The 24,433-nt window shown below is 28.9% G+C and overlaps 1 protein-coding gene and 1 pseudogene across 1 annotated transcript; one reads left to right on the forward strand and one right to left on the reverse strand.

Moving 5' to 3' along the window:
* Window positions 1-1,842: 1,842 nt before the first annotated feature.
* Window positions 1,843-12,713, forward strand: LOC133831629 (beta-glucosidase 24-like; annotated as a pseudogene).
* A 5,261-nt stretch (window positions 12,714-17,974) lies between these two features.
* LOC133831630 (actin-interacting protein 1-2) lies at window positions 17,975-23,778 on the reverse strand. The gene is made up of 6 exons (XM_062261999.1): window positions 23,265-23,778; window positions 22,507-22,668; window positions 21,870-22,056; window positions 20,794-21,216; window positions 19,282-19,689; window positions 17,975-18,810 (listed from the first exon to the last, which is right to left on the reverse strand). The coding sequence occupies exons 1-6, from the start codon at window positions 23,654-23,656 to the stop codon at window positions 18,553-18,555; spliced, it is 1,830 nt and encodes a 609-aa protein (XP_062117983.1). The 5' UTR covers window positions 23,657-23,778; the 3' UTR covers window positions 17,975-18,552.
* Between the last annotated feature and the right edge of the window lie 655 nt (window positions 23,779-24,433).

Genomic DNA, 24,433 nt, shown 5'->3' on the forward strand with positions numbered 1-24,433 from the left:
CCACCCATGAGGCAGGATCGACTACACCTAGTCCATACAACACTCCAGAGCCCCGATTCAACCATCAAAGAGACCAGAGAAGCATGAATCCCCGAAAACCGACCACCCTCCAAAACATGACAACACTGAACCAAATGGAAAGCTTCTCCTCTCGACCAGGCATAATCGAACGCACGGTGAGTGCTGACACCAACATCCCAAGCCAAGAGAGTGACTCTAGGGTTTTTTTTCATAATTGTTTTGGTCGGTACCTATGTGTTAGGTACCGATAGAAAATAAAATCACTATGCAATAATTTTATAAATCATGCATCATGTAGACATATAAACTGATAATAAAAGTTGAGGAGAACGATTCCTGAAATATAGAAACAAAATAAAATAAAGAGTTGACTAATTCCTTAATTATAGTCTTGGAAAAATCTCAAATGAGGTATTAACTCTAATAATAGCATATATAATTAGATTCCTATATTACCAACCATCAAATAAACTTCTTTATTTTCAAAAGAAAAGAGTTAATATTAGGCAATCACAATCAATATCTACTATATATATATATATATAAATATATAATTTGTTGGCCTTTCATAAAACAAAATAGTTCTGAATCTGATGATCCTCAGGGCATTGCAAGAGGAAAGGGTTATTATGAAAGAAATAACCTGATATCAAGACAGGATCATCAGATTATTTCTTTAATAATTATAATAATTAATCAGAGCTTAATTAACCCCTCATAGATGAGATCATGACATCATTACAATTTTTGTTAAGAATTGTAGTTACTTTGCTAGCTTGTTGCTTTTTCTTGGAGGATAAAGGTTTGGTTTATTTTGTTTCTAATCATATTATTTATTGATTTGTTTTATAATTTTTGTGTTAATGTACTTAGATTTTAGAAAGAAAGAAAGCTACTAATTAGATATTAATTGTTCATTAAAGGGAATTATTACAATAATGGTTAATGAGTTAAAATCATGATTTAATGATTAATGATGTATGTATCTGCATAAATGCTTCTTAAATTTGTTGTTATTTGAAATTTTAGTCTTTGAGAAAATTCTCTCGGTTATGGAATCCTTGAGTTTCAAAATCAATAGCAAATAAATTAGGGTTTATACTTTTTTTAACCCAGTGTTTTATCCCATTACTTGTTTTGAATCTGTGTTTTGACAAATTACTTTTTGGATCCTATGTTTTATAAAATGGTTCAAATAGAACCCTACACTCGATTTTGGTCAATGTTTTCTCAACTGAAATCACAAATAATTAACTAAACTAACAATTTAGAACAAAAATAAAATAATTCTGCTTAAAATTGTGTTGTTATATTCAATTTTTTTCATCAAAATTTAGTTTATGGGTCTATTTGAACCATTTTACAAAATATAGGATCCAAAAATAAATTTTTTAAAATACATAATCCAAACATGTAATCAGAAAAAATACATGGTCTAAAAATGTATAAACCTAATAAGTTATTTTAATTAAAAAAATTATCAAAATTCTACTTATTATGGATAATTTTGACATGTTTCTAAATATTATAGAACTTGAAATATTTTTACACATCATATCATATGAAAGAATTCAAAAACTAAGAATTTTGTGAAAAAAGAAAATTTATAAAACTCAATAACTTGATTGTCAAAAAGAAAATTAGGGACTAATTGCTCAATATGATAAAAATCAAGTGCATTTAAGCTAAAACTATTATTATTATTATTATTATTATAAATAAAACTTGTTATTCTTAATACTAGACAACCAATATATTGTTAATTAAAATGTGTTTGCAGTGGTTGGAGAAAATTACAAGTTTGATTTGAATGTGCATTTGAAAAATGCATCAAAACCTGAACAACTAAAGATTTTAAGGTCTGATTTCCCAAGTGATTTTGTTTTTGGGGTTGCTACTGCTGCTGCACAGGTATATACATACATAAATACATACTTGTAATGAAAAATTATATATATCCTTCTTTATTTTATTTTCCTAAACATTTATTTTCTTCTTATAAATTAATTTTTTGATACTTTACTACAAATGGTTTCAGATTGAAGGATCTGTAAATGCTCATGGGAAAGGAGAAAGCATATGGGACAATTTTATTAAGACAAACCCAGGTGAAATTTATATATATTTATATATATATATATATATATTCTAATTATAAGACTACGACACATTCATTTTTTTTTTTTACAACAATGGTGTAGTCAGTTTGTGTAATATATACCTCGATAATTTGTTTTTTCATTTTTTTTTATATGACAGTGTACATTGTAGTCATTTAAGATACCTTGTAAATTTTTTAAAAAATATGAATAATTTACAGTGCCAAAAACAAGGTTCAAACAGCTGACTTTTGCATGCGTATAAAAAAATAAGCACTCGTGCAACAAGCTGTGTGAACTCCTGTTTTTGATACCATAATTTATTCAGAATTTCTTGAAAATTTGTAGGATGTTCTAGGTAGCTATAATTTACACCGTTATAAAAAAAATTGGGATTATATCTATCCAGGTACCAAAAATAGAAAAAAAAAATGCAACAGTATGATCAAAAAAATGAATGTGTTGCAGTCGCTCCCTATAATCATATTCATGCTTTTCTTGTCAATTTCTTTTTAGGAAAATAATAAAGATACACCAAAAATTACTTAGATATCTTATTATGATTAAAAACCCTACTCCACTTCACATAATAATGTGAGATATTATTCAGTCACTCTATTAGTATTGTGCAATATTGGCATTGCTTGTTTGGGAAACTTTTTACATTTATTTATACCTAAAAACACAAAATAAATAAAAGTTATAGTTATTTATTATGTTTTGATTAATATAATATAAAAATAATAATAAAAAAAGTTCTTTTTTAAATTTCAATAAAAAAAAATATTTTTTATGAGTAAATTATAAAAGTTATTCTAATATAAAAGAACAGCTTCTTTAAAAAAGTCTTTTAGAAGAAGAAGCAAAAAACTTTAGTTTCTCTAAAAAGATTTTTTTAATTAAAAAATAATTTTTATTATTTTATTTTTTACCTAAATATTTTTAAAAGCACTTTCTTAATCTTAAAAGTTATAAACATCTGGGAAAAAAAAAACTTAGCCAAAGGAGACAAAATTGTATGCTAATTAACTAGTTGGCATTGTATCTCATTATTTAATCTAAAAACTTTGCAAGATTTTATTTTAATTTTTTTTATGTGCAGGAAAAATTGCTGATGGCTCAAACATGATTACGGCTATTGATTCATATAATCGATTCAAAGTGAGTATATTGTGATATTGTCAACTAATTATTTGATTAATAATTGGATTAATTAATTGATAAATATCATTGGTCAATTTTTGCCAATTGGAGTTAACCTAATACATGTGTTCATCTTTTATCTTTGCCCATAAATTTGTATGAAATTCATTTCAAAACGGATTAATTAGAAAATTATCATTGTGTCCTTCCTTTAAATGGAATTTAAATTAGATTAACAAGTAAAAACCTTTGAATAGTAAAATAATAAATTTTAAAGAGTTTGTTTGATGATTCACTTTGTGGGAAATTTGTTGGTAACCAAGTCTTTAAGTTTAAAAAATAGTAGCAATTACGGTGTTGTTTGGTAAAATTTTTATTTTTTCATTTTTTAAACACAAAAGTAGAAATTTTTTTTTGTTTTGTTATTTGATTTTAAAAAAATAAAAATGTGTTTGGTAACCATTTTTGTTTTTTATTTTTTAAAACAAAAAATAAAAAATGCATTTGGAAACTTTTATTTTTGTTAAAAAAAAATAGGGAATATACTCATTTGGTACCTTATGTTTTTGCAAAGTATCATTTTGGTACCCTCTGTTTTCAATAATGCTCATATGGTACCCTGTATTTTAAAATCGTAGATATTTGGTACCCTAAACTCAGATTTGATAAATAAAATTTTGTCAATTTAATCAAACTGCTGTCAATTATGTAAGTTACACATTTAAATTTAAATACATAATTACATATAACTGATGACAGTTTGATCATATTGACAAAATTTTATCTATCAAATCTGAGTTTAGAGTACCAAATATGTACGATTTTAAAATACAGGGTATCATATGAGCATTATTGAAAACAGAGAGTACCAAAATGATACTTTGCAAAAACACAGGATACCAAATCAGTATATTCCCAAAAAAATAAAAGAGACATCATGGAAGAGGAAGACGAGAGAGAGAGAGAGCCATAGTTCGTGAAGAATAATGTAGAGAAAAAAATATATTTAATTTTTTTTTGAGAAATTTGTTTTAAAAATTTTTAGAAGTAAGGAATTTCTGTTTTCAAATTTTAATACATTTTAATTAAAATTTTAAAAAGCAAAAGGTAAAAATCGGTTACCGAACACAATTTTCAATTTTATTTTAAATAAATAGAAAATTGATTTTTTAAAGGTTACCGAACAAGGCCCAAGTCTTTTTACTTTATTTTTTAACAAAGTTTTAAGTTTTATATAAATAATTTATATATTTTTTTAAATACCATACATCTCCAAATATTTTTACACATCATATTGTATAAAAAAATCATTCAAAATTTAAGAATTTTGTTAAGTCATAAACAATAAAGACTTAATTATTACTATTTATAAAACTTAAGAACTTGATCGCCAATAAAATTACTAAATGACTGAATCACCAATCTAGATAAAACTTAGATGACATTTACGCTAAAATCTCAGTTTTAAATGAGATATTTGCAGCGAAAATACTTAAATTATTGTGTTTTTAGTACCTAAGTAGCCAAATTATTTTTTTTGGCAGCGAAAGTACCTTCCGTCCATGTTTTGATGCAGTTTAGTGCAACTGTCTGTTTCGTCGTTAAGTCCGCCTACATGGTGTGAAATTTGCTTATAACTTGGGTACTTTCACTGCAAACATCTCTTAAATTGGATACTTTCGTCGCAAACATCTTTTATATTTGATATTTTCGCCGCAAATATCACTTTAATTGAGTCATTTTGTCTACGTTTTACAAACGAACTTAATAGTGAGAATTGACGGTTATACCAAACTGCACCAAAACATAGACGGAATGTACTTTCGCCGTCAAAAAAATAACTTAGGTATTTTTGCCGCAAATGACTCATTTAAAATTATATCAACCAAAGACTTTTCTCTAGCACTTAATTATTTATAAGGACTAATTCAGAAATTAATTTATTTAATTTTATTGAAACTAAATCTTTTATTAATATTATTTTCTTTGTTTATTAAAAATGTATGCATTCTTACATCATGTTCCATTTTATGTATTTTGTAGAGTGATGTAGAGAACATAAATAAGCTTGGAGTTAAGTCTTATAGATTCTCTATTGCCTGGACCAGGATTCTACCTAGTAAGATTCATGAATTTAGCTATGTATACATATATTTTAATTTTGTTTAATTTCTTACATATATACACATTTTTATTTATTTTTTAAGGGATAATTGCGGCATAAGTACCCAATGTTTGGGTTTTGTACGCGGCATAGACCTAATGTTTATTTTTAGTGGCAAAAGTACTCAAAGTTAGTAAAACTGTAATTCCATCAGTCTCCTCCGTTAGGCAGATACGTGTCACGTTTTTATTGGTCCAAATCATAATTATTTTTAAACATTGGATACTTATGCCGCGTACAAAACCCAAACATTAGGTACTTATGCCACAAATATTCCTAATATATTATTGAGTTGGACCAATCACGAAGTGACACGTGTTGGTCCAGTCATCACGAAACGGAACCTAACGGATGAGGCTGACGGAATTACAGTTTTACTCTAAAAATAAACATCGGGTCTATGCCGCATACAAAACTCAAACATTGGGTACTTATGCCGCAAATATCCCATTTTTTAAATATTGACATATTCTTATACAATAATATATTACACACAGTGTCATACATAACAGTTTTTTCAACCAATCATATTTATTTAAGATGAGACTATAGTACCATCATTAATATACTAATTAATTTTTTTGTTGGAAATATAATTTTTTAGAGGGTTCGCTAAGTGGTGGAGTGAATGAAGATGGTATTAGTCACTACAACCAACTCATTGATGAATTACTCAAGCAAGGTAAGAAGCTACATTTTATGATTATAAAAATGTAAATAATTCATAAAACTATATATAGAATAAAGAAGTACAAAAATTAGTAAGGGTGTGACTATTGACAACAATTTGACACCCCTCTTTTTTTATTTTACATTTTTTGCTTAAATAATTATTATTAAATATATAATTTTGATAAGTTGACCTAAATAAGAAATAACAAAATATTTATTTTCTAATATACCTAAAATATATTTAATATACTACTTATATATTAATTAGTTTATATTTTTAATACAAAAATTACATAATTTAATTTTTAGAAGCATGAAAATTGAACATTTTAATGTTACTAATGATTTTAATTCTAGTGATTAAGTTTTTAATTCTTAAAAAGATTATTCTTTTTAATTAACAGTGTCCGAGATATTTAAATTTTTTAAATAATAAATTTAAAGACAAAAAAAAACAATAATAAAATTATTTACAAATAAGTGATTTTGTACTTAAAATTAATCAATACTATATATTTTCCTTCCTATATAATCAATAATATATTTTTGTATTATTTACATATGTAGGAATCAAGCCCTATGTGACCCTTTTGCACTTTGATTCCCCACAAGCACTACAACACAAGTATGGAGGATTTTTAAACAGATCAATTGTGTAAGTAAGTTATATATATATATATATATATATATATGAGTAGTAACATTGAGAAGTCTTTCATATATATATATAAATATAGTAATACTTCTACTTATTTATTTTGAAGTTTTAAGTAATTATGCATGCCTTACATTTGCATAAAATTTTGGCAGAAAAGATTTCAAGGATTACAGTGAGCTATGTTTCAAAAACTTTGGAGACAGAGTGAAGAATTGGGTAACTATCAATGAGCCATTGATAGTAGCTCAAATGGGACATGATTTGGGAGTGGCAGCACCAGGTAGGTGCTCCTATCCATGGTTGGCTGGTATTTGCAAACAAGGTAATTCCTCTATCGAACCATACATCGTCACGCATAACATGCTTCTCGCTCATGCTACTGCTGTTAAGCTCTACAGAAAAAAGTTCCAGGTTAGACACAATCTCGACTAAGTAGTTGAAATGTTGTGCTTAAGTTTTTAAGTAATTTATTTGGTAGCGAAATGCAGAAAATTGTCTAAAATGTTGAACTTAAGTCACTATGTATATTTATTTTGCAGTATAAGTCGTATTTTATACTAATTTAGTGCGTTTGTTAGTAAGTCACTCTCCGTTAAATCTAACAGATTACTTACTAATTTTCATTACACTGAATTGATATAAAATATACTTTTTCCACACAAATAAATTACTTGATGACTTAAGTGCTACATTTTAGATTATTTACTTTACTTTTGCTGCTAACAAAATTATTTAATAACTTAAATTCAACATTTTAGACTACTTACTATTTCTTAAACAAAAATTGTATATATTATGTGTGCACTTCACATATAGATACACAATACATATATGGATAAAAGTAGTGTGTTATATCTTCTTTTTTCATGAATTTTAACCACTTTTTGTAAAATTAATCTATTATATAGAAAATACAAGGGGGAGAAGTTGGAATTAGTCTAGTGGGCAAATATTTTGAGCCTTACTCAGAATCAGTGGATGACAAAGCTGCATCTGAAAGACTTATGGACTTTCAAGTAGGATGGTTAGTAAATTCACACAAATAAATATATAGGGGAATTCTATGGTGTGAATATCATTTTTGTCCCTATAGATAATAGTGTTTCTGCATTTGGCATTTTGATAAATTATAATTAAGTTTTTTTATATGACGATATACATTGTAGTTATAGTAGTCATCTTACTAATTTTCAGAAAATTATGAATAATTTACAATGTCGAAAACAATATTCAAAATTGTCAGTTGCATGTGTATAAAAAAAACACGCGTGAAATTGAGGTTTGAATTCTATTTTTGGTATTGTAAATTATTTGAAATTTCTTAAAAACTAATAAGATGTTTAATATAACTACAATGTAGACCATCATATAAAATAATTAAGTTATAAATTTTTCACTAGCTTAAAAATAGAATTGCACAATATATATATATAAAAGTTGAACTTGTTTTCTTGTTAAAAGGCTAATGCTATATTGACACTATTGGTCCTTATACTTTTGATGAAATTCTATTTTTGTTCATCTTAAATGTGATTTCTTGTACCTTTAAGTAAAGTTTGTGTTGATTCATTGACTTTTTTAACAAAATTCATTTTGGTCTCTATTTTTTACTGTTAATTGTGTTTTTATTTGTAAGACAAACTTTTCAAAAAGATAAAGAACATATTAACAATGTAGGAGCAAAAATGAGAAACTTTGAAATTTAGGCTAAAATGAGAATTGCTTTATTTATTTAAGGGATGGCATAATATTGATTGTGATGAGAATTATTTCAAGTGAATTCTATTGGGTGGGTTTGATGTTAATATATTGTGATCCCAAATTTACCAATATTAATTCCTAAACAAAATTCTAGCATTATTTTCAATGATTGTGTTTATTAATTAATGAGAAATTATTATTTGAGGAGTGTTACAGTTAACCTCTGTCCCCAAAATGCATGCTATAGTATTTTTTTTTTTTTTTAAATTTATGGCGGTGTTCATTGTAGTTACGACATCCTTACTACAAATTTTCGAAAAAATTCTAAATAGTTTATAGTACAGAAAACATAATTGTATTTTTTTCGAACATATGTGGTGAACTGGAATATCGGGAACTCTAATTTTGCTATTGTAAACTATTCTAAATTTATGAAAATTTACAAGAATGATGTTGTAACTACAACAAACACCGCCATAAAAAAAATTTACAAAAAAAAATATATACTTTGGCATGTATTTTTTAAAGTGGAAGTTGACTAAGAGGTTGAAATAGGAGTTGTTGCTAACATTCCTCTTACTATTTTAGTTCTCTCAATTTAATCTTGAGTTTCTAAAAGCAACACTATGTTAATTTAAATAGCAAAAAAACATAAGGTTATCTTTAGTTTTCTTAGAAACCCAAAATTAGGGGTGAACATTTGACCCGAAAAACCCGAAAACCCGCCCGACCCGCAGCCCGAAAACCCGTTTTTTGGGAAAACCCGTCGAAATCGGGTGAAATCCGACCCGAACCCGACAAAAGTCGGGTCAGGTTCGGGTTTGAAAATTTGTTAGCCTCGGGTTCGGGTTCAAACCCGAAATCCGAAAAAAATATATGGTATTTTCGAAAAAAAATTGGTATTTTTTGAAAAAAAAAGTGTAAAAAAATGGCATTTTTGAAAAAAAAAAGTGTAAAAAATGACATTTTTGCAAATCTGGGATTTTCGGCCCAAAATCATAAATGGCCCAGAAAACCCGAAATTACACCCGAACCCGAGTGAACCCGAACCCGAAAAACCTGAAAATTTCGGATCGGTTTCGGTACCATTTTTCTTAACCCGAAACCCGCAAAACCCGAACCCGATGAGCCCGAAACCCGAAAATCCGACCCGTGTGCACCCCTACCCAAAATTAAACTTTGTAATGAGCTTAAATTGAGAGGGTATAAATGGTAATTTTGTTTTTTCTCTTTTTGGTAATGTTTTTAAATGTGGACATTTGCACTCTTTATTTTATAGGTTTATGGAACCACTAGTATATGGTGATTATCCACAGATCATGAAAACATTGGTGAAGGAGAGACTGCCAAAATTCACAGAGAAACAGAAGAAATTGGTAAAAGGAGCTTTTGATTTCATTGGCATAAATTATTACACATCAAGATTTGCCAAAAATGGATTTCCACACCATCCACCTAGCTATACCACAGACCCAATAGCCACAGAAGAAAGTAATTAACTTTTACCTTTTAATTAGTGCTTTAATTATTTCTTGGTAACACTTTTAGGTTGTGTTTGGTTAAATTTTTGGTGTTGTTTGGTAACACTTAAAAAAATAGTTTTTTATTTAATTAATTAAAAATTTGACAAATAAACATAAAATGTGTTTGGTAACTCTATTTTTATTTAATATTTTTTTTAATTTTAAATAAAATTTATTAAATTTTGAAAATAGAATTTTTTCACTTTTAAAATTTTTTTAAACCGTTTTCGACTTTTTTTTTTCTTCTCTTCTTCAAATCAACATCTCATATTGTTAAACAAAAAATAAAGTAAAAATTATCAAATGGGTTTATTATTTTTTGTTTTTAAAAACAAAAAACAAAAAATAGTTACCAAACATTTTTTTATTTTTTAAAAATAAAAAAAACAAAAATAAAATAATATATTCATTTTTGTGTTTAATAAATTCAAAAGCAAAAATTTTACCAAATAGTCTTTGTTTTTTAATTTTTCAAACACAAAAATGTAAATACTATTTTTATTTTTAAAAAATAAAAACATGTTTGGTAACTATTTTTGTTTTTAAAAACAAAAAATAATAAATTTGTTGGATAACTTTTATTTTTATTTTTTGTGTAATAATATAAAATGAGGTGTTGATTTAAAGAAGAGAAGAAAAAAAAGAAACCAAAGGTAAAAAATGGTTTAAAAAAATTTTGAAAGTGTAAAATTTAATGAATTTCAATTAATTTTTTTTAAAATAATAAATAAAAATAGAATTACCAAATACTGTTTTATGTTTAATTGTCAAATTTTTAATTAATTACATTAAAAATTATTTTTTAAGTGTTACCAAACAACACCTTAACTATTTCTTTTGTTTTTTTATAAGGTGATGAAGTGAAAATAAATAAATAACTAAATAAAAGAGTTTTCAAACATTGCTTAAAACTTCTTTTCTATTCTTTACAACTCTTGGGTAATAATAAATGCTTTATAGGATTGTATATTTGTGTAGAAAAAGAATTGTAATGATTGAAATGAAGCTTTGTATGAAATGGTCTAATTGTTTTTGGATGCTCTTGCAGGCCATAAAATTAATGGAAGTCCTATTGGTCCTAAGGTATGTAAGAGATTTTTTATTTGAAAATGCTTTGATTGGTATTCATTTATTTTTTCTATATATTTACGGGCCTCTTGACATAATGACATATTTATTAAAGTTATTTTACACTCTAGCCTAATCTTAATAATTATTTGCAAAATGACATCTCATAATTTAGACAGGTGGTCAAAAAATTAAAACAACTAGTCAAAAAATTTAGACAATTGATCGAATTTTAGACAGAGGCAATTTTACAAAAAATTATCAAAAGTAGGCCATAGTACAAAATCACTTAAAAAAATGGTTATTTTGACCAATTTCTCTTCATCTATTTAAAAAATTAAACTTTATATTTCAGGCAAAAGGAAGCACATTCATCTTTGCTTATCCGGAAGGACTAAAGAAACTTTTGTGTTTCATCAAAGACAAGTACGATAGCCCTAAAATCTTTGTGACTGAGAATGGTAATCTTAATATAAATTATTCTCCATCTCTTAGTATGCCTCGAAAAATTAAATAACACATCAATTTTACTTGAAAAATGTTTTTGAATATAAAAAAAAATCTTAAATATAAAAAATTTACTATGTCGAAATAAAAAATAAAAGAAAAACCTAAAAGATAATAGATCCATACTACTATAGAGTCTCAACTTTTGTCAATGTCTTATTTCACTATTAAATATCATTGCACATAGTTCTCGAATTACATCGATTAGAATTTGGATCATAAACATAACAATATATGTAATTCATACACATATAATAGCTATCTCAATGTTAATATTTGTGAATAATAGGCATTACGGAAGCAAATAATCCTAATCAACAACTTGAAATAGCATTATATGATCCACATCGAATCATAAACACTCTTCGTCATTTATATATGATCCATGAAGCAATGAAGTAAGTCACTCACACCTTACAAATATTATTATGCTTTATATTGTCTTACATTCTTATACGAGTCATTTGGTAAAATGATCTATTTTTGAAGTTATTTTGTACTCTGATCTAGTTTTGATATTTTTTTGCAAAATAATCTCCGACGTTCGAGACAGCTAGTCGAAATTTTAGACAAATATCATTTTGCAAAAAATTATCAAAACTAGGTTAAAGTGAAAAATGACTTCAAAAAAGATGTCATTTTCACCAATTACTCTTCTTAATATTGATGAAACATATAAGTATGAGAATTGCTAAGAGGTACCACCGGTATCTAACACCACAAATAGCTGGCATACCGCTACTGGTGCAATCTAATATCGAGTCCCATTTATTTGAATTTAATAAGTATAATGGGGTATCGCTAACCAATCATGGGGTGTCACCTAATGTGGTTTTGGGCATCTTAAAGTGTCAAATAACGACACTCTATAAATATTATATCTACGTATTTAATTCATGATTTTTTTCAAAAAAAATTTTTTAGAAAAATGATGACATTAAACTATTTAAATTGTTTATTGATTGGTTATTGCAAAAATTGATAGGAATGGAGTGAATGTCAAATGATACTTCTATTGGTCCTTATTTGATGACTTTGAATGGGGAGAGGGCTATGTTCCAAGGTTTGGGCTGTACTACATTGATTATAAACACAATCTCAAACGTATCCCCAAACACTCTGCTAAGTGGTTAAATAGGTTTTTGAAAGACCAATAATACATAAATAAAAGATTTATGTATTAATTAACATCTATAAACATAAAATTATGGTTATCTATATATTTAATTTTAGTAGTTTTATCTATTTTCGAAAAGGTTTATCTTGTTTTTTTTAAAAAAAAATTGGGTGAAAAATTAATAAATTAAAAATATAATATCTCTTCTATATAAAAAGTATTTAGATAACGGAAATTATTAATTTTAACGGTTTTTTTTAACACTAACGGAACTATTCCAAATATTTACTGTTGACGCCGTTTTTCGTCAACAGATAAAATAATAGAGCACGTAAGCAATTTAAGACAATGGCCAAAAATAAACAAACGAATCAAACACGGTTTTTTACGTGGTTCAGCAGTTAAATCTGCCTAGTCCACGAGTCTCTGTTATTAATCTCAAGATTATCTCTAAACAATTCTTTAGCAAGAATTCTCCAGAGTTTTCTCTCAAGGATTAGGATTTCGGTCCTTTACAATGGTGCATGCCTTCTCTATTTATAGAGAAGGATGCAGAATACTATCCCACATATTTTGGGTAGTTACTCTTTTGTGAATACAAATAAATGGCTTTAAATGCCAATAATCAGATATTAAAGGAAACGTCCCCCAAAGATCAGGGGGCGTATAACTGTATTAAATAATATCCCACAATTCTTGGGGATTTACATCAATTAACGAAGACTACATCTCATAGAGATTACACTTGTAGATACTCAAGGTGGTTATAGCATATCTTCAAGGCTCCAGCATTTCTGGTCTCATGTCATTGTGCGAGCCACTGACATCTCCCGAGCTAACGTTTCTTTCGAGATGGGATATCGAGATCAAGAACCATACTCAGAAGTTCCTGAAGATGAAGGTGTTCTCGGAGCTACCTTTCGAGATCGAGGTCATTTCGAGATCACCGCACTCGAGATCATACATCATACTTTGCAGGCTCGACTTACAATCCTAGATCACTCTAATCCTCACGAGACCATTTGTTGCGAACTCAGTTTTCGAAGTCATACTTACTATGGCTCGAAATCTGGGTATAACATTTACTTTTAAAAATAATTAAAAATAAATATTTATTAGTTATATTAATATAAATTTAAATATTATAAAATCTCATTAGATATTTATTAATTATATTAATATAAATTCAAATGTCATAAACTAACATTATTATAGTAATATATAATACAAGACTAGACTAGATATTTAATAATTATATTAATATAAATTTAAATGTTATGAATTATTATTATTATAATATATAATATATAATCCTAATTTTTATGAAATTTTGCTAGAATAAATATTTATAGTAATTGTATTAATATAAATTTAATTATTATAATAGTATTTAATATAAAATTAGATATTTAATAATTATATTAATATAAATTCACATATAAAATTTTATTACTACAATAATATATAATACATAACAAATATATTATATATAAGTGTCGTATGTGTACAAATAATATGAGTGTATAATAAAATAAGAAACTAAAATAATATTTATTTTCTATCAAGAATAAATAAATTTATTCTCCAATCATTGAGGTGTGTTTTGAATAATATTATGAATGTGTTGTACCTTAAAATAGTGTTTGTTATGGGGTAAAGTGAAGGTAGGAATGAGAATCTAAATCATTTCCCTTGTTTTGTTCAAATTTTTAGGAGATAAAGTTAATAATTTATGTGGGCCCCGCATGTATTTTAAGGGTGGAGCGAACCATTTTATACACTTGACTTTAATATTACATCCATCATAAACTTTTCTACACTTTACAAGTTCACTCAACTACTCAAAACAAAAACTCCCTAAATAGTTAGTTTGTGATCTAAATTTCGTATTATTTAAAAAAAAAAAAGCATAAACAATGTTTTAGTTTAATTTGTCTTTTAATATGTTTATGTTATTCTTTTATATATAATATTGTTTATTTATTTAAAATTTATATCACAATCATAACAACTTAATAAAAGTAATTAATAAATTTATTTGCACCTAATATATATAAATATATTAAAGAGATCTTGTTTTTCAATTGCCTTGTAAACTTTAAGTAAGTGCGCCCATGGATGTATTGTATTGTATATCAATATAAGGATGGATATTTTTGGTCTAATTTTGGTGTCTCAATTTATCTTGATTTAAATATTTTAAATAATGTAGTGTATATTTATTAATTGGACATGAATTAAGACACTAAAATTAGACGAAAACTCTTGATTTGTAAGAAGCACCATATTAATTTCTTATTTCTCCATACTAAGGATTAAGAGAAGGAAAAAAAGAAAAATATTTTATGCAATATAACATCTTTCAATTTTTGATACAAACTAGGTGTGTACCATGCAAATAAAATGTAAATAATCAAAGCAATACTGAAAACATTTTTTTTTTTTGTATCATTTGTGGAGCTGATTTAGTTAAGTTATTCTATAATGATGATAACTATTTTTTTCATGTGAGGAAAAACAAATATGCCATGTAATGTTGCAGCAAGGACACATTTCAATAAACTAAATTACATAAACCAAATAGGACAAATTGAATTTTTCTACGTTAGTATTGCAAAAATTCTTGATGAATTATTCAAACTACGATAATTAAATTATTTGAGAGACACAACTCTACAATGCAATAATAATTCAAGGAACGCAACTCTACAATAATAATACTTCACGAGAGGAAAAAATCTAATATCGATTTCACAGCATGCCGCCCTTTTTGTTAGATTTTTGGACAATGGATTTATTTTTAATAATTTCAATAATTTAAGAAGAATTTCTAACAAGTGAAAAATTCCACTCAAATCCTATTTATTCAACAAAATATGAGACTAAAAAGAAATAGTCAAAGCACACTATATCGTGGAAGATGTGTAGCATTATATTTTCATTATGTTTCTATGGTTTACAGTTGAAGTTATTTATTTATCGATTTAGTCACATATTGGAAGTGTTCATTTTTTAGGCTATTTATTTTTATATTTAATTTGATTGGCATTTTTTTAAAAAAATAATTGAAATTATTGAATTACTATAACATTAAATTTTTGGGTTCAACCAAAATATATTGTAAAGGAGGATCTAGTTTAAAGAAATATATTGAAAAATGGGAACTCAATAACTTTAAACAATATGAAAACATTAGAATATATAGTCATTAAATAACAAACATACAACAAAATATAAACCCTAAGGTAGAGTATAGATTATAGAAATAAATAAAAACATGAAAATCTAAATTAATAATCAAATTTATTGGTACACTATATCACCTATTATAGATAGAATTTATGTTGTCCATAAAATACTATCGTTCTATTGTAATCATGGTTATAAAAAAATCAATGGTTAGGGAGAATTGTGGAAAGAATTTTACCAATTCACCAAAAAAAAAATTACTTTTGAATTTGAAACTTGCTTGAAATTAACTCTTTTAATTTTTTTATAAAAAACTTACTTACAAAGTTGTCCTAATTTATTAATTGATACTAACTTTAGATTCTTGACTTGGCAGAAACCAATCAATAAGTTTTGCTCAATTAACAATCAGTTGACATATAGTTGCTATAGTATAGAGTGAGAAAAAGTTGTTATATATATATATATTTATAAAGAAAATGGTTTACACACATGCAGAATTTATAATATTTTTTTTTATATATAATTGTGTTTATTGTAGTTAAAGCATGCATCTTGTATGATTTTGTAAAAAATCAAAATAGTTTAGAGTGCCAAAAATAAGTCCAAACTTCTATTATTCTATTAAAACTATTTTTTGATATTGTTTTCAATACTCTAACTTATATGAAATATAGTGAAAATGTGTAAAATATCTGCTCTAGTTGCAATAAATATCGTCATGTAAAAAAATTGAAGTTACAACTTCCACACATGTGTAAATTGGAGTGTAATGTACAATATTGTATAAAAAAACGTGTGGTATTTTAGTCGCTCCCGCTGTACAAGTTAGCCCAAATCTATCCCCTAATTATCCATATTAAATTATTTATTTATTTTCAAATTATATGCGAAAATTAAAAAAAAATACACGAAACAAATTAACTTGGTAAAATTTATTGTATATTTTATTACCTATAGTGTCTTATTCTGTTTTCTTTATTATTTCATTGGAAAATTTACACTGGTCACTGTATTTTACAAGTATAGCAAAAAAAAACGTTATATAGTATTTATGTTTTATATGTATACGACTAATTAATTAGTTTTGATTTACTTTCATATGGTTATTGCTCTACGAGAAGAAAAAAATTCATTAAATTTAGAAAAATGATAATTTGAAGAATTGATACCTCTTTTTGAAATACAGCTTAGCTTTTTTGTCACTATTGGTTTCAAGTTTTCTTATGAGAGCAACCATAAACACTAATCTACAATATATTGTTTATAGATGTTGTTTTGTCAATTCATGAAACATAACATATAACAAAAAAAAAATGGCATTTAAAATTCTAGAATTGTTACTTTTTATTTCAAGTTCTCTCACGAAAGGACCCTATAAAATTTAATCTATAATCTCATATATTGTATATGGTTGATACATATATGCGTAGACAAAGTTTTATAACTTGATAAAACAAAAACAGAATCATCATTAGTGATTTCCTAAATGGATATAATTTTTAACAAAATTAAAATTATTGTGTATGACAAGTAAAAAAAACGAGTATTATTATTATTATTGATCAATAAAAACAACTAGCCATAAAAATAGGGTTGGTGGGTAGATAAGTGGAGAAGATTTCGATTTATGGTAAAAAAAATCATTTAACCTAATTATTTTGCACGAAGAAAAAGAAAAAAAAACAAATGATTTATTGTATTTCAAATATTAAACCTCACAAATAGGATCCGAAAACTTTCTTCACATTTAGAATTGGACATAAAAGACTATTTATCTCATAGAAGGCTCCATAAAGTTTCCCTTTTTAAAGGTTTAATATACTCACATCAACAAAAATTAAAAATTTGAGCAAGATTTTTGTAAGACTAATTCAAAAACAAATAATGAGCAAATTTGATTAAGATGTTTGGTAACAGTGCATTGTTAGGTTTTTTTTTTTTTTTTTTTGGGTACTTATCAGTCTTCAATTATGACAAGTAAATCCATTCATTTACTATTAATTAAAAAAACACACACACACATACACTTGAAAAGGCATCCTAGAAAGAAATCCCATTGTTTACAGAGCTTAAAACCAGAGACACAAAAGCTTCAACACTACCAAGATCAAAACAATCAACATAATTTATAACATTAATATAGAAACATAAGATTACACAATAAATAAAAACTATCTCACATTCTCACCCTCTCACCATAGGACCCATTAAAGATGGGACTGAAAAAATAACAATAAATAAATAAAAACAGACAACAAAGGACCTCTGATGATTCAAACACCCCATAATAACATATTGATGAGCAAAATTCTTACCTCATATGCAGAAGCTTTTATAATTTGACATTGCAGGTGGACATGGAGAAGTATCACTTCTTATTACTTTGCCAAAATCATCATAAGAGGAACAGTTTATGGACGATCGGTTACAAAAAAAGGAAAACCATCCATTTTCGGCTTCAACTTCTCGATTCATTCAGCTCGGTATGAAGCATGCTGCTGCTATGTATTGCCATTTCCAAAATCAGACAACAAAACAACGCTACCGCACCTCCTCGAATACTCTCTCTGGTTGTGAAAGATATATTATCGTTTCCATTCTCATGGGAAAGACAGCCAAGAAAAAAAACTAAGAGAAAAGAAAATAAACCCCGAAGCACGGTCTAGAAGAAGGTTCTGGTGATCTAATCACTGTGGAGTTAACTTCCAAACACGTACACAGGCGTCCTCGCCAGAGCTCATCACATGGTGCTCATCAGTGAAAACTAATCCATAAACACCACCCAAGTGAGCACCCTTTATGGTCGAACGGCTTGCTGGTGGCTTGTCCACTTCATAAATGATGACGCACGTGTCTAGTGATCCGGTAGCAACCATGCTGCTGTCTGGAGACCAAGCAAGACAATTTATACGCGCAGTGTGGTATAACATGTTCTTCAATTTCATCTGCAAATTTTTTGTCAGGTAAAGAATCAGGTTTCTGAATTCTACAACCAGAAAAAATATGTCCAAAACAAACGAACAAACAAAGCAAGCATCCAAGAGAAATGCCCTAAAATTGTGATGTCGCAAGTAAAATTACACTCCCTTGCATTTTTTTATTTATAAATTCTTGAAGTAGCGAAAAATCCCAAAAGGTAAAATCAACCTATCTTCTATTATGAGAAGGGTTATACTTAGGGGGTGTATATTTTGTAAATTATCAAGTGCCAGTAATAAAATGTGAGAGCAGGTCAGCAAATTTGGTCAATACATAAAGTCAGAGCAGCCACTATTTCTGTCCACTGTCTTTCATATAAACAAAACGTATGAACAGGGTGTAATTACTAATTAATATATAAATTAAACTCCTTCACAAATATGCATCGTGTGCGCATGGCAAGATAAAGCAATATTGTGGGTAAATAATTTAATTACCTCACGAGAGGCACGATCCCAAACAACAGCTTCCCGGTTCACATCTGCTGATGCAAACATTGAGACATCAGGAGAGTATCGTATAACAGTAACAGCACCCCGGTGTTTCTCAAGGACTGCCTCTTCTGTAAGTGTGTCGCCGGCAATTGAGTATATATGCAATTTACCATCCTGACCACCGATGATGGCTTCACTTCCATCAGGTGAAATTACAGATGCTGTCACAGCAAATCCAAGGTTAATAGTTGACACAATGGCTGTCCCACGAAGCATGACAACTCCAGAATCAGTTGAAACCAAAGCAAGCTCAGGAGAGAGAAGAGCAAGGCTTAAATCTTTCGGTTGACTGCCAACATCAACTGAATTTGCCTCTCCACATTGATCACCAAGAACAGGAACTCGCCATACCTGGTTGTCAAATTTAAAATCAAGAGATCAAGCAACTCAGAATGAAATTTATGAGTAATTTCTCTTAGTTATAGTATTTTCTAGTGCAACATACACTTGTCATAAGGTTTGTGTGGAAGTATAGAAGTACTTTAGACGTCTTTCAAGTAAAGATAACTAGCATGAATAAATAATCTTTGTAAAGTCAAAATCTTTATCAATAAAATTAGAAGAATGGCACTCCTATACATGCTAAAACTTGGTAACAAAAACAAAAGCTAATGGAAAAGCTCTCAAGAAAAATAACAGTTTCTTTCAGTTATGAGTTGTTAACGCTACATTTAGCATATAATGGTAGAAAGTCTGGAAATCTACAAGTAAGGTGCAAGAACTTATAAAATTCTTTCATCCAAAAAGAAGAGCAAAATTAAGATACATAATTAACCTTCCCTCTTTTACTTCCACATAAAAAATAAAAAATAAACAAACAATGGCAGGACGAACTTAGGTACATGCACAAGAAGCAAAGACTCAATATGTATGCTAAGTCTACCATACTTATCACATATATTAGGAGGCCAACTATAAGTATTACATGCACCAGGACGAAGAAAGGGTACATAATGTAATCAGAAAGTGAGCTTAGGCATTAGTGACTGTGCTTTTTTGTGCTAGCTGTCTAGGCTGTTAGGCTGTGGGATTTGTGAGGGTTAGGCTATATACATAGAGTTGTTTCTTGGAGAAAGTGTATGTAATGTAATCAAAAAGTGAGCTTAGGCTCTTGAGAGAGTGTCCAAGTCTCTCGAATTAGTTGGAATGCTTTGTACTGATTTGATACAGCAATGATAACCATCCCAGTGGTTTTTCTCTCCTCATAATAGTGTATCAACTGTTCATACTCTGGATTCAGATTCCATAATTGTGTAAACTACATAAAAAAAACTGTTCAGTGCTTTATATGTTTTATGCATTTAAGGATTAAGCTTTTGAAACGAGCATGACTAATTGCTAGTGACATCCTATAGTATAATATAGTTTAATATATATACATATATAAAGACATAAAAAAAACTTTCCGATACAGAACATAACAAATCAACATGCAAAACTGAACAAACAAGGCACCTTGTTGTCGAAACCAGAAGTAATAATCTCCTCCTCAACAGCAGCAAAGCATTTGATTTGAGAGTTTTCCTTCCTCTTTAACTTTCCACTATATCCAATACCTTGAATCCATTTTACTATTAGACCATCATAACTACTGGACAGTATAACCTTTGGATTGTTTTTCAAAACAGATAATGAAGTAACATTCTTCATGTGCCCAGATAGACACACAGGGGCTTTATCAGTATCAGTTGCTGAAAATATGCCAATTGTTCCTCCAAGTGAAACAACAACCAGATAATCATTCTGCCATAGGCACCCAACTAGCATGTCATCTACACCACCTGAGCCAGGACAAGTCAATGTTCTTTTCACTTTTCCATTTCCATCCTCAGATACATCCCATACTTTAGCAGATTTATCAGCAGATGCAGTCAAAACCTTAAAAAAAGTGATTACATGAAATCCGTTAGTAAATAAAGTATGGAAGAAAGATAAGCAACTTCTATAATAAAAGGAAAAGAAAGGAAACAAACACAAAACTAATAAAGCAATAGCTTCCACATACAAAATTCAAAACATACTTCATTTTCATGACAAATAAGTCTTAAATTCCATCACCCACCTTAATACATTTCAAATTAACAATCTTTTCTCATTTGAGCTACAGGTGAAAAAGAAAATTTAGCTTTCAAATACAGCCATTATAAGGCACCATCACCATGCATTTATAAGCAATTTCGTATAGTTCGCAACTGTCAGAAATCAAGTTTATAAGGAAATACAAAACTCGCTAGGAAAAACTTCACTATCAAATATAAGATACATAGTTAATAAAAAAAATCAAATATATATTGATCAAGCACTAAAGAACTTCAATGTAAACCTGCCAAACTCTCCATAATAAACAGGCCTTATAACTTTCTAGTATCTATAGAATTTATTTTATTACAAAATTTTCACCAAATTTTCTAATTTCATATGTTTATGTTGCAAGTTTCAGTAGTAGAAAGCTTTGGCCCTTTTGTGAAATTTTTTGGAGTACAAGATAAACTGTGATTCTTCAACTGAGTTAAGGCCAACAATATGATTACCTGTTTACCATCAGGACTCCAGCTAACAGCATAAATGCTCCCTTTATGTCCATCTTCAGAGGAGAGCTCTCCAATTTTCTCTCCGGTCTTCCCATCAAAGAGAATACCTTTCTTGTCAGAGCTCACACTAATGAACTTACTCCCATCTGGAGAATACCTTAAACAATTGACAAAATTTGAATGATCCCTGCAACCAATAAGGAAAAGATTTCATTTTAGTTGATAGGTTAGTGATAAAGAAACAAAATCAGATCTAAATAACTTATTATCACAATCTAAACGGTCATTTGGAGAAAATATATATATATATGTATGTATACACTGGACCAGGTCTGCAGATATGAGCTGCGGCTGATCTGATCTCAGCCCAGCCTATGCATGGGGCATATACATTTAGATCATTACAGCGCAGGCTTTGATCTGATATCATATCAGCTTAATATGAATGATGTGAAAGTTTAGTTCATGCTTCCAAAAAAAAAACACTTAAATCTCGCCCAAACTCATGACCAGCACAGCGAATGCAGTAAAGAGCAACTAATTAGAAAAATGCAGTATAGGATACACATCAAGCTGTCAGCTTGACATGAAACCATTACAGCAACAGAACTTAATGCCAGAAGTTTGTTGTGCTAACCTGTGAGACTGTTTAAATTTGAATGGTGGTCCTTCATAAAAGTTAACCAAAAAGTCCTCTCCACACGTGACGATGCGGAATGGTCGTGTTGGCTTAAATGCACAGCTCAGAACTCTCCTTGAATGGCCATCAAACTCTCCTACATTTGTTCCTGAATCCCACCTATTCAAAACATTATTCATTGCTACAATTATGTTGGACTTCAATTTAGACAAAGACAAAAATATACATCATTGATGAGAAAATCACAGAACAAATATCAAGCAATAATATTGACCACATGAGCATGTTAGCTCAAGATCAGTGTCTTAATAATCCATCACAAATTCCATGCCCTTGGCTCAAGATTAGTGTCACTCAGTATCTTCTCAATTTGGGGCATGAGCCCTTTTTATATTTTCAGTTTTGAAAGAAAATCAGTTCAGGTAGCTTCCAGTGCGGGTGTGTATATGTAAACATGTACCAAATAGACAAGGGAATCTCTCTGACATGATCACCATTTCCATGTCCATGATAAGAGCCTCTATAATGTGAGGCAATGTTATATATACCCAAATGTTCGAATTCGCATTCGAAAATGAAATCTTGAATCAACCATTTCCAAACCTTGTTGAAAAACTATAACCCAAAACCAAAAGTCCTTTAACAGTCCTATTAACAGTAATCATATAAGAACTTCATCTCAGCTAACTAATTTCCACCCTGCATTTCTCTCTAACCATATCCATACAGCAAAAAAAAAAAAAACAACTACTCACATGAAAGCGCGAACCAAGGACTTTCCTTTGCCGTCACCACAAGCAACGATCCTCATCCCATCAGGCGACCATTGAAGATCATCGATTCGACCCGACAAAACCTTGAACTCCTTCTTCAAAACAAATTCATTTCGGGTCCCCCAGATCCTAACGGTGCCGGAGACATCAGCTGAGGCGATCCACTCGGCGTTGGGAGAGAATCTCGCAACGGTGGCAGGGTAAGCATGTTCAGCGTAAACAGAGACCTCGAGAGGATTATCGAGGTTGAGAATGATGACGGATCGGCCATTGGTGTAGAGGATGGAATTGGATTTCGGGCTGCCGGAGATGAGAATCCCTCGGCCACGCTCCGTCGAAGGGACACAGGCGTAGGTCTCGGCGAGGTCAGGCATATTCCGAGTGAGATGGAGAGAGCTTCAATGGCTTCTGAGTCGAACTCGGACTCGGACTCGGATTCGGTCTGAAAATGTGGAGATTTGAAAGGTTTTGGATTTTATATATAATCGGGTGAAAGTGAAACACTGGAACGGGCTATGATCTGGTGCGCAACACGAAGGGGAAGGGACGATGGTGACACGTTGAACGATTAAGCAGAGAGAAGAAGAATAATGTCTTTTGACACGTGTCCATTTATTATTCGTACACTAAACGCCTTATTTCTTTTGACTTTTATTCTAGTTTTTTATTTGATAGACTTTTATTTTTTTTCACAAATTATTTGATAGAGTTTTGACTTATTGTTTTGTTTTTGTTTTTTGAAATTATTTATTGTTTTATTTCGATTGTCCATTTATATTTTTGAAAAATTCTTTGGTAGTGACTGCCAGTGTATCTCCTTGTGTTTTTTGGATTTGAATATTTACACTTTCTTATTTTTTTATATGAAAATGTAAGTTATAGTTATATAAAGTATTCTAGTAGTTTTTAAAAAAATTCGAGTAATTTATGATGTGGAAAATATAATTTAGTTACACATGTGTATATATTTTTTATTTATATGTGTAGTTCACCTTGCTCTCTCTTTTTTTATTATTTTTCTTCTTTTATGATAGACCCCATAATCAAAGGAAATTAACTAAACTCAAGAGTGGTAGATCTCGCAATGGCTTGCAGAGTTCATGTAAATCGCAAAGGAAAAGAGGTTGGGTGTAACGCCCTGGTTACCACAT

This window comes from Humulus lupulus, chromosome 4, assembly GCF_963169125.1.
Source record: "Humulus lupulus chromosome 4, drHumLupu1.1, whole genome shotgun sequence".
Lineage (NCBI taxonomy): Eukaryota > Viridiplantae > Streptophyta > Magnoliopsida > Rosales > Cannabaceae > Humulus > Humulus lupulus.